General features: G+C 40.5%; 1 protein-coding gene across 4 annotated transcripts in view; it reads left to right on the top strand.

Moving 5' to 3' along the window:
• GABRR3 (gamma-aminobutyric acid type A receptor subunit rho3) overlaps positions 1 to 12,095 on the top strand; it is a 51,749-nt gene that overhangs the window by 20,041 nt on the left and 19,613 nt on the right. For all 4 annotated transcript variants that reach the window (XM_006935978.4, XM_019839592.3, XM_045036788.1 and 1 more), the window contains 4 exons: positions 314 to 381; positions 2,856 to 3,079; positions 8,545 to 8,627; positions 9,635 to 9,775. In XM_006935978.4, coding sequence (XP_006936040.2) covers positions 314 to 381; positions 2,856 to 3,079; positions 8,545 to 8,627; positions 9,635 to 9,775 — 516 coding nt within the window. The remainder of the gene's footprint in view (positions 1 to 313; positions 382 to 2,855; positions 3,080 to 8,544; positions 8,628 to 9,634; positions 9,776 to 12,095) is intronic.

Below are 12,095 nucleotides of genomic sequence, written 5' to 3'. Positions count from 1 at the left end.
CATTGATCTCTCTCTGCTTTGAATGTTTCCAAAATAATTTTTTTTATTATTTGTTTTAACCTTTACTTATTTTTGGGACAGAGAGAGACAGAGTATGAACGGGGGAGGGGCAGAGAGAGAGGGAGACACAGAATCGGAAACAGGCTCCAGGCTCCCAGCCATCAGCCCAGAGCCCGACGCGGGGCTCGAACTCACAGACCGCGAGATCGTGACCTGGCTGAAGTCGGACGTTTAACCGACTGAGCCACCCAGGCGCCCCCCCCAAAATAATTTTAATGATTTCTGAGTATATCATTCATTCTTCTTTCTTAAGGGTCTCCAGTACCAGTAGGTATAGATGTCCAAATTGAAAGCCTTGACAGCATTTCGGAGGTTAACATGGTAAGTTTCTCCACAAGACATTGGTCTTTCCCTGGAAGGTTAGAGAATAGTGTCAAAATCACTGGTGCCTTAATGAACCATTTTAGTTATGTATGTTACTATTATATATTTTTCTTATTTTACGTCATAGAGTTGAAGTTGCTTGGCTCTCTCTATTCACTTCTTTCTGCTTGAAATTTAGATTGTATGTATTACTTTTATAATATGCAAATACCACAATTAAAGATAAAATGTAAAAGAAAAAAATGAAGATATATAAAAAAACAAAGGAGAGAGAGAGAGAGAGAGAGAACAAGGTTGGGAATCTCTTAAGGAAGCCAGATCTAGAAAACATTAATCAATGAAGTTGGAAGATCAAGAAATATTTTTACATGTATACTTAATATTTTTATTTATAGTGATTCCTCCAGCTAGTTATTGCCATCAAAATGCTAGCTGAATGAAAAGTTATAGGACATATAAAAATTCCAACAAATTCTAAACAAAATTTTTTATGACATATTATATCTTGTTTCAATCTTCAATTAATGTTCTTCTAGTCCTTATCATTAGAAAATTCAACATTTATTTCAGTTCACTCTGAAACTTCCTTCATTTTAACCACACTACTCCAAAGGCAATAGCACAGATAGTACTCACTATTAAAAAATGCCTTGTTTAGAAGGTTTTGGGTCTTATCTGACCAAAATCTGCTTTTACTGACATTTTCTTGAGCCTGTTGTACTCTAGGAGCAAACATTCATTTCCTCTTTCCTAGCATAATCTCTAAATTATCCCTGAATGACTCATTGTCTCCACCCTCTGCCCCTAAAACCCGACCTCATCCTTCTCTCCTGATTAAGGTCTTCTCTGGTATTCAGTATCAGCTAAAACTGGACTGGGTTCTCCATGCCCAATGAGAAAATGCTTTCTAATTATAAGTGACACCCAGTGTTGGCTTCTTTTCCTTCTCATTTATCATCTTCCCACCCTGTCATTCACTTGCCCTACCCTGAATTCACTTTCAATTCCTTGGAGTTTTACCCCACGCTCTTCTCAACATGCTCTTCCGCCTGCTTTCTCATGATAGTGCCCACTAGTGATGATGTTGATGTATCACTGACATGTACCAATGTCTGCTATTCCACTTCCTAGGCTCTGTGTTCGCCCAGTGACCTTCAGATCAGACTGAGCACCTAATTCTAAATATATGCTTACTAAAGCAGTCCATGCAGTAACCCACACAACTCCCTATAGAGTAGTGTTAGGGGAATGGATGAATCATTCTATTTATTTGCGCTCACCCTAATCCAAAATTAGACATGGCTGGTGCTCCCTGATTAACAAAGAGCAATAATACAATGTACCTCTATTCCTAACCTAAAAAACAAAACACAAAAAACAAACAAACAAACAAAAAAACCAAAACTAGTTCATCATTAATTGGTGACTTATTTGTACTTTACTGAAGTTTGTCTTTTGCCTATGTAATAAATGTCAAAGTTCTATCACATGTAACTAGTTAGACAATAATTTGAGTATTGCTGGGAAATAAATGATAGTAAGAAATAAACAATTGTGAAAGGTGAAACACATCATCATTGTCCACACCCAATGACTTGAATGTAGCTAGGGGAGTTTCTGTTTGAACGAACAAAATAGTAAACATAGCATCTGAGAGCCAAACAAAGCTCAAAGTAGTGACTAACCAATTTTTTTTTCTCTAAAATAACATTAATATAATCCCCCCCCTCATATTTATCTCTTTACAACTGGGTTATACACTAACAATTCAATTCCCTGAGCCACACTGGTACTAGCTTCTGGGGAATATGCCATTTTAACAAATTCACAGGTAAGTCTTTTGCACACTAGAATTTGAGAACCAGTATTTATTGGTATTCTTTCTGTCTCCCAAGCTGAAGAAAATCATTGTCTCCATCTCAGGATCTCTGACAGAACACTTACCACTAATAGCTCTAATAAATACTGTATCTATTTTTGTGGGACTGTAGGTTATTCAAATGGGGAGGAAGGGGCTGTAGTTTTATGGGACTGTAGTTTTGTTCCTTAACAAAAACAATATAAATTTATGGATACATTATAAGAGTGAATATTTATTTGCAATAAAAAAAATAAGTCAAAATAAAATATTGGGCCATGTGGATTCAAGTCCTTTTCTTCTGAGATCTCTTTAGGTGATTGACCAGTACTTACACAGAAATGTTTCCCAGTTATAACCTGGCTTCCCTTACCCAAATTGAATTCTCTATGGTTCCCAGAAACTCAACATTCACCAGACTCCAGATGAAGGAGAGGTTCTGCAACTCAAGCTCACTGGATTTACCCTAAATCTACCAGAAAATACAATATACGCCATTCATTTTATATGTCATTAACACCCATGCCAATCAATCTGGGACTAATGGTATTGATTGGTCATCCTGAACTATATTCTTACTGGCTTTGACTTGTCTCTGTTTCTCTCTGCCTAGGACTTTACAATGACTTTTTATCTCAGACATTACTGGAAAGATGAGAGGCTCTCCTTTCCTAGCACAACAAACAAAAGCATGACCTTTGATCATAGATTGATCGAAAAGATTTGGGTGCCTGACATATTTTTTGTCCATTCTAAAAGATCATTCATCCATGATACAACTGTGGAGAACATCATGCTACGTGTATACCCTGATGGAAATGTCCTTTTCAGTCTCAGGTAAGGAGGGCTATGGACCGTCTTTGGCTTCCCTATGCCAGGGTCGTCTACACTAAAGTTAGTGCACCTCACTTCAGGCTAAGCTCACACTATTACTATTTAGTCATCCTGAAGACTGAGACAGCAGAAAATATGATTTTTCCTTCTACTAACTTCAGATTTTAAAGAATAGTTTTCTAGTCTAACTCTACCTATACAGTGTATTGTTGGAGAATGATAGAAAAGAAGATGGGACAGAGTGGAGCTGAATTATGGAAATCCCTAAAAGCCTGGCCCACAGTTTTATAGGTACATAAAATTGCTTTTCTTCTTCACCAACTACATACTACCAAACAGTCTTAGAATCTTGGATTAACTAGTTTTCTTAATTATCTCCTTCATTTTTCACAAGAAGGCATAGTCATCATTCAAATTACTGCTAATTTGTTCACTTCCTTTTCATTTTTTTTAATTCAAAACATTTTTTCTGGGGCGCCTGGGTGGCTCAGTCAGTTGAGTGTCCAACTTCGGCTCAGGTCAGCCCACATCGGGCTCTGTGCTGACAACTCAGAGCCTGGAGCCTGCTTAGGATTCTGTGTCTTACTCTTCTCTCTGTCCTTCCTCTGCTTGTGCTTGCTCTCTCTCTCTCTCTCTCTCTCTCTCTCTCTCTCTCTCTCTCCACTGAACACTAACAAAAAATTTTAAAAGCCACCATTTTTTCTGACACTATGCTATAACAGCACTCCATCTTTAATGCACTATATATTCTTTTAGCCTAATAAATCCTGTACATACTGATGGCTTATCATTGGTAATTCTTAAAATGTGTAGTAAATCCAAGTAATTCCATTTTTTTCATATCTTAAAAATCCTAGGAAAACTCTATAGTAAGACTGTGGGGGGAAAAAATGGCTCCCTGAAAGGTATCCATGTCCTAGTCCTTGAAACATGCAGAAGTTACCTTATTTGGTGAAAGAAAGAAAAAAGGCAGAAAGAAAGAAAGAAAGAAAGAAAGAAAGAAAGAAAGAAAGAAGAAAAGAAAAGAAGAAAAGGATCCTTGCAGATATGATTAAGTTAAGGATCTTGAGATAGGAAAAGTATCTTTGATCAGTTGGTTGGGATCTAAGTGCTATCCATCATAAGCATCCTTGTTAGAGAAAGGTAGAGTACGATCTGACATGCAAAGAAGAGTAGAAGACAATGTGACCATTAAGACAGAGAGTGGAGTGTGATGCAGCCACTAGTACAGGAATGCCAGCAGCTGCCAGAAGCTGGAAGAGGCAAGGAATGAATTTTCCCTAAAAGCCTTTGGAGGGAACAGGACCTTTCTGACACCTTGATTTCAGTGCAGTGATACTGATTTCAGACTTGTCCTCCAAAACTGTGAAAGAAGAAACTTCTGTTGTTTTAAGCCACCAAGTGATAATAGATTCTTTTTGCTCTACACCTTGCTCACTTTAGTGCAAAGGTGCTATTGCCATATTGATGTCAATGTTTTTAAAAATGCAATGAAAGAGGGCTGCCTGGGTGACTCAGTCAGTTAAGCCTCCAACTCTTAATTTTGGCTCAAGTCATGATCTCACGGTCCTGAGATCAAGCCCCGCGTTGGGTTCCATGCGGGGTGTGGGGCCTGCTTGGGATTCTCTCTCTTCCTCTCTCTCTGCCTCTCCCCCACTCATGCTCGCACATGATCTCTCTCAAAATAAATAACTATTTTAAAAAATGAAAATAAAAATGCAATGAAAAGGAAAGTACCACTTTCAATAGAACTTTAAAAAAATGTTTATTTTGAGAGAGAGCATACAAGAGCAGGAAGGGGTGCAGAGAGAGAGGGAGAGAGGACCCCAAGCAGTCTCAGTGCTCTCAGCGTGGAGCCTGACACAGAGCTTGATCTCATGAACCGAATTGTGAGGTCATGACCTGAGCAGAAATCAAGAGTCTGACGCTTAACCCACTGAGCCCCCCAGGAGAACCACTTTCAATAGAAATTTTAAGTCAGGTGTAACATGGGACTCTAATAAGAACTAGAGTCGGGCCTTACCAGGAATCAGTAGCAGAATGGCAGCATCTGGCCAAGGTACCAACTTTGTAAAACTATTAACTTTTCAAAATAATTAATTTTGATGAAAGAATTAGTTGAGTAGATTGTCTGTACCCTACATATTCCAAAGAATGATTTCTGGCTCCTGGGAGATGACCTCTAAGCCCTTGAAATATCTTGCCTGTTAAGAAGATCTTTGTTTCCCCTGAAGCCTTGGGCCACACCAAGAAGTCTATGCTAACAATGTGATCTATGGAGGAGGCTTTGAGCTACCCAGTAGCAGCTTGACCCCTGGAGGGGCTGGAGACCGAGGTCAGCCAGACCTGTGTGACCAACTCTCAGTTAATACCTTGGACCCCAAGACTCAGGTAGCTCCCCTGGTTGGAAGTCCTCCATGTGTGTTGTCACACTCATTGTTAGGACAGTAGCACTGCCCACATAGCTCCACTCGAACAGGACAGATGGAAACTTGCTCTTGGTCTCGCCTGGACCCTGCCCTCTGTGCCTTTCCATTGCTGATTTTAATCTGTGTCCTTTCATTACAATAAACCATAACTGTCAGTGGAACAACTTTGATGAGTCCTGTGAGTCCTTGTAGTGAATCATGGAACCTGAGGATGGTCTTGGGGAATCCCCAAACAAAGGAAGACTCAAAATTGTTGTCCACACAGCTATTCCAGTTGATAGCAGAGCCAGTCAAAGCCCAGAGACAGGTTACCTGGTTCCAGGCTTGGTTCTGACACTATCTACTGACAGAGATTCTCTCTTTGACCAAACTCTGCTAAGGCTCCTCTGAACTTACTTCTCACCTAGACTCTGACTTTTGAACTTCCATGTTTATCTCTGCTACGTCCATTTAGCCAGAATCCTCCATCCATAATATCTGCCTCCCTTCAAATCTGATAAGATTCCTCATCTTGCACCACCCACAAGTGATGTCTGATCACCCTGGTCTGCCTTCAGCAAGGATCCTGTTAGGTTCTTTTAACCAGAATTACCCACCCCTCACCCCTGATGTTTCCTCTGAGTAATTTCCCATCCACTGCCCCCCACCCTACTCCTTGGCTATAAATTCCCACTTTGCCTTGTTATATTTGGACCTGAGCCCACTCTCTCCCTATATAAACCAAAGTATAGTAGTCCCCCTAAATAAAATCTTCCTTACTGTTCTTTAACAAGTGTCATGAGGGCGCCTGGGTGGCTCAGTCGGTTGTTGAGTGTCTGACTTCATCTCAGGTCATGATCTTGCAGTCCATGGGTTCGAGCCCCGCATCAGGCTCTGTGCTGACTGCTCAGAGCCTGGAGCCTGCTTCGGATTCTGTGTCTCCCTCTCTCTATGTCCCTCCCCCACTTGCACTCCATCTCTCTTTCTCTCTCAAAAATAAATAAACACTAAATTTTTTTTTTAAAAACACCAAGTGTCATGAATAATATTTTCTTTACCACGACTCACCTAAGCACTTTGGTTGCTAATTTATCCATGTGTATACTGTGAAGGAGGTAGACTCAAAGACTTCAGAGGTCCCTCCCAGCTTTAAAGTGCACTTGAACAACACAGATTTGAACTGCACACATCTACTTATATGTGGATTTTTTCAATAAATATAGTACAGTACTGTGAATGTATTTTCTCTTATGATTTTCTTAGTAACATTTTCTTTTTTCTAGCTAACTTTACTGTAAGAATACGGTATCAAATAAATATACAAAATATGCATTAACTATGTTGTTGGTAAGGCTTCCTGTCAACAGTAGGCTTTTAGCAGTTAAGTTTTTGGGGAGTCAAAAGTTACACAGGATTTTCAACTACACAGAGGTTGGCCTCCCTAACCCTGTATTGTTCAAAAGTCAACTGCGCCAGGAATATGGTAAAATGAGTATGTTTTGTGACACAAAGTCATCCAGAAACCTCCCTGGCTTGGCATTTTGCTGCATGACTGTTGACAACAGAATTCAACCCATGGAAGATAAAATCGTTCCTGATTAACTTGGGGCACCATGGGTAGAAGCAGCTGTTGACTTTGTGTTTTTTTGCAGACTTGCTCAGGGGCCTTTTATAAACCTCTGATCTGCTGTTGTGGGTATCAGAGTTTCTACTTTGAGGCAGGATCATAGTATAGCAGCATCTGCCTAAAGCCAGAAAACCTAGAAGGATATAAAATTTGAAAAAACAATATTCATCAGTATGCAAGGTTTAATGGCACCTGAATTATGCATTGTGCCCATAAATCTATAACTAAAAATGCTCCAGGCTTTCTCCTCGCTCCTGGAAAGAGAATTTTCTCAGGCAAACTTGCTTTGTGAGAGAAACCTTTACCCATAGGCTTTTATTACCACTATCCCAGCCCTTTATGACTAGAAACTAAGTTTAGATCTTCCAAAAACCAGAAGATATTTAAATCCACTTAAAAATCTTCTCCCTCTGGGGGTGCCTGGGTAGCTCAGTCAGTTAAGCACCTGACTTTGGCTCAGGTCATGACCTCATGGTTCATGAATTCTAGCCCCGCATCAGGTTCTGTGCTGACAGCTCAGAGCCTGGAGCCTACTTAGGATTCTGTCTTCTCTCTCTCTGCCCCTATCCCATTCATGCTCTCTCTCTCTCTCTGGCTCACTCATTCTCTCTCTCTCTCAAAAATAAATAAACATTAAAAAACAAACAAACAAAAAGTCTCCTCCCTCCAAAGTATGTTTTTCTGAAAGACATCACAGCCAAAAAATATAGAGGGAGCTGACTAGGAAATTGTGAGATTAGAAGCAATTGTTAGAGCAGGAATTCACTCATTAACTCTGTCTTTTTTTTTTTTAATTTTTTTTTCAACGTTTATTTATTTTTGGGACAGAGAGAGACAGAGCATGAACAGGGGATGGGCAGAGAGAGAGGGAGACACAGAATCGGAAACAGGCTCCAGGCTCCGAGCCATCAGCCCAGAGCCTGACGCGGGGCTCGAACTCACAGACCGCGAGATCATGACCTGGCTGAAGTCGGACGCTTAACCGACTGCGCCACCCAGGCGCCCCATTAACTCTGTGTCTTTAGCAAATCACCCACCTTCCTGAGTTTGCTTCCTTCTACATTATTTTGCTAGAGGATAGTAATGCCTGTTTTGCATTCTTCTTTTTTTTTTTTTAATGTTTATTTAATTTTGAGAGAGAACATAAGCGGGGGAGACAGAGAGAGAGAGAGAGAGAGGGCAGGACAGAGGATCCCAAGCAGGCTCTGTGCTGACAGTGGAGCGCCCAATGTGGGGCTCCAACTCATGAACCATGAGATCATGACCCGAGCCGAAGTCAGATGCTCAACCGACTGAGCCACCCAAGACACCCCTGTGTTGCATTATTCTTGAAAGGCACACAAGACAAGCAAACAGGAAGCTTCAATATTGCATGTTCATTCAGCCATATGGTTAAATGACCTGCAGTTTTTGTTTTCTCTTTCCTCTTCCAGGATAACTGTTTCAGCCATGTGCTTTATGGATTTCAGCAGGTTTCCTCTTGACACTCAAAACTGTTCCCTTGAACTGGAAAGCTGTAAGTCCTACTTACTGATGGAGCAGGCACTCATGATCTGAACACACCATCACCTACTTACATGTAAATAAGCGTGTTCTTAACAAGCATTAAAAATCTCGATATAAGTTAAATATATTTGTTCAAAATAGTTACATTTTTTTTAAAAAACTAAGGATGATGGCAGATTGCCTGCCAAAAGAGAACATCCAGGGAAAGAATGTTTTCATAATTACATATTCTGCAGTTTCCACAAGGGTTGTAAAGGAACAAGCTCCCTCAAAAGGAATATTCTATATGCTATTAACTATACAGACTGACACACTTCCCAAATTAGGAAAGCTCTGGAATTCATGTTCCCATGTAAATCACAATCTTCCATTAAATGTACTTGGTTGGGTTCCCTAGAAAAATGCAGCTCTAGACATACACTCGCTGATCAAAGCCCTGTCAGAGAGCATCCGAGCCAACTCCTTGTCAATCACTTTGATCCATCAGCTGTTTTTGATACATCTTAAAACTGACGGCAGTTTTTCACAATGTGGCAAAAATGCTGGGAATTTCAGTGGTTGTTCCTCCCCAAATCCATCAGAAACTCTCTGTAATGCTAGTTGATTTCAGGAGAAAATTCTTTACTGAGCACAGCTCATTTTGTAATTTCATGCAAGAGAGCCGCAAAACTAATGGGGCCAGAAGACCTAGGGTGGGACCTGTGATGGGGGACACGCAGTGCTATGACATCACTCAGTGCACGCAGGTATGGGAGCAGCTATTTGGAGAGTTTTCAGTCCTCACGTGGGCACCAGAAAAGCCTCCACACTATGCCAGTAATTAGGGTCTAAGTTTTGGAGATTATTTTTCCTTTGGTAGGTATGGGTATTATCAGTCTATCGGCAAACACATTTTTCAGTACCCAATATATACATGTCATTGGACCAGGCACTGGAGATATAGAACTGTGTAAAACATGGTGAATACCTTGTGGAACTCACAAGAGCCAGTGATGGGAAACTATTCTCTTGTTTCAGATGCCTACACCGAAGAGGATTTAATGCTGTACTGGAAACATGGGAACAAGTCCTTAAATACTGATGAACATATTTCCCTGTCTCAGTTCTTTGTTGAGGAGTTCAGTGCATCCAGCGGATTCGCTTTCTACAGCAGCACAGGTGCGCTGTTTTATGGGGACAGTTCATCAGCACTTACCGACACCTACCGTTGCGAAACATGTGAAGAGACCTGAATTCACACAACTGTCCCGTGTGGTCTCAGCATCCTCCCTCCTTCACAGGCAGTCTCCTCCACCTCCAGTCCATGACCATATTCGTCCTCATGCAGACAAATGCCTTGCTTCTACCCCTGGCCTCTGCAGTCTACTCTTAATACAGTAGAGAGAGTGCTCTTCGAAAACGTAAAGACCACAATTCCTTCCTGCTTAAAACCCTCCAGGGTTTTTCTGTCACACTTATGACAAAATTCAAGCTTCTCAAATGACCTCCAAGGCCTACACGAGCTACCTCTGACCTCACCCACTACACCCGCCCCCCTCCACCACATCCCACACCCCCCACGCTGGCCTTCCTGCCTGTCCTCAAACACACCTGTCTCATTCTATCTACAGGGCTTCTGTTTTGGCCTTTTCCTCCCTCTGCCTACAATGCTTTCCCCCAGCTTTCTCATGACCGGCTCCTTCCTGTCATTCAGGTGTTGTTCAAATATCACCTCCTCAGAGAGTGCTTCCTCAACCATCCCGTCTAAACGAGGCCTCCTTCCTCACCATTCCCTATCTGTTATTCGTCTTCATAGCACTTAACACTTCCTGAAATACATCTCTATGTGACTGCTTTATCGCCAGAGTGCCTGACTAGAAAGAGTGCAAGAAATCTGTCTGCCTTGTTCACCATTTCTTCCCCAGCATCTGGAATGGGCATGGTACATGATAGATACTCAATAAATATCACTGTGCTCACTTCGGCAGCACATATACACAATAAGTATCGCTGAAGGAATCAGTCAGTAAAGGGCATCATTGCTCAGAAGAGAAAACCTATTCAATATTGGGCCTATATTGTATACTCTTTACTATGACAGATATATTTTTCATTTGGTAACATGTCTCCAAGGCACTTTTTAAATTATATGTGGTCCCATTTAAAAAAATAAACAAAAAATAAATAAATTATACTTGCTTCCTGTTGATTAAAGTTAAAAGTAACTCCCTCTTCCCTGGTTATTAGCATTCTAGGTCATTTCAGGAAGAATCCATATAAAATGCCATTTTAGATTTTTTAAGTCATGCATAGGCTGGAAAATGTATGCTGCCCTGAGTGCCTGGAATCCTTTTACCTACTGACTTTTCTCCCTAGAGGGTTCTCTACTCTTGCCCTTAGACTCCAGAGAGGAGTTATCAAGTTGTTATCTAAAAGCCAGAATCATTGGGCCTGGGTGGCTCAGTTGGTTAAGCCTCAGACTTTGGCTCAGATATGATCTCACAGTTCATGAGTTCAAGCCCCATGTGGGGCTCTGTGCTCACAGCATGGAGCCTGTTCAGATTCTTTGTCTACCTCTCTCTCTGCCCCTCCCCCGCTCATGTGCTAGCTTGTTCTGTTTCTCAACAATAAATAAATAAGCATTAAAAAAAATAAAAGCCTGAATCATAAGAGAGAAATCAAAATTTACATCACAGAGAAGCTGAGGGACTTTCTAGAACCCACAGCTATTTAGATCCAGGAGAAATGCTCTATTTCACTTCATTATTTGTCTACATTGCTCAGGATTCAGCAGATAATGCTATTAACTGTAATAACGCTTATGGACTTTTCTGATTATATAAATAATACATATTATTTGTTTCGACCATTGGTATATCCCTGGCACATACTAAATGCTCCATAGGTAATTGTTGAACAAGTGAATAAATGGCAGATAACTTGAAAAAAAATTCAGAGAAATTTAAAGAAAAAGCCTTTGTAATCCAACCTCATAAAGATAAACCATATTATTGTTTTTATATAGTTTTTTCTCCTTCTTTTTCTTTTCTCTGTCTTCCTGTCTTACTCTGCATAAGTAAATACTCAACCCTTGAACAACACGATTTTGAACCGCACAGTCCACTTACATGTGAATTTTTCAATACATACACTAAGGTAATACACATGCATTTTCTCTCCCTTATGATTTTTTAACATTTTCTTTTCCCTACCTTAATTTATTGTAAGAATACAGTGTATAATACAGATAACATGCAAAATGTGTCTTAATCCACTGTTCCATTATAGTGAGGCTTCCAGGCAGCTTTAGGCTGTTAGTAGTTAGGTTTGGGGGACTAGAAATTTATATGCAGATTTTCCACTGCACCAGGGCCCGTACCCCAAACCCCTACACTGTTCAATGGCCAACTGTATAAGTATGTTTTTATCAGGATTTTAATGTTCATAGTCCTAAATTTAATTAATATTTAAACAAAGGAATGCATGTGGTAAACAATGA

This window comes from Felis catus, chromosome C2 (assembly GCF_018350175.1).
Source record: "Felis catus isolate Fca126 chromosome C2, F.catus_Fca126_mat1.0, whole genome shotgun sequence".
Taxonomy (NCBI): Eukaryota; Metazoa; Chordata; class Mammalia; order Carnivora; family Felidae; genus Felis; species Felis catus.
This window is presented reverse-complemented; position numbering and strand designations above follow the sequence as displayed.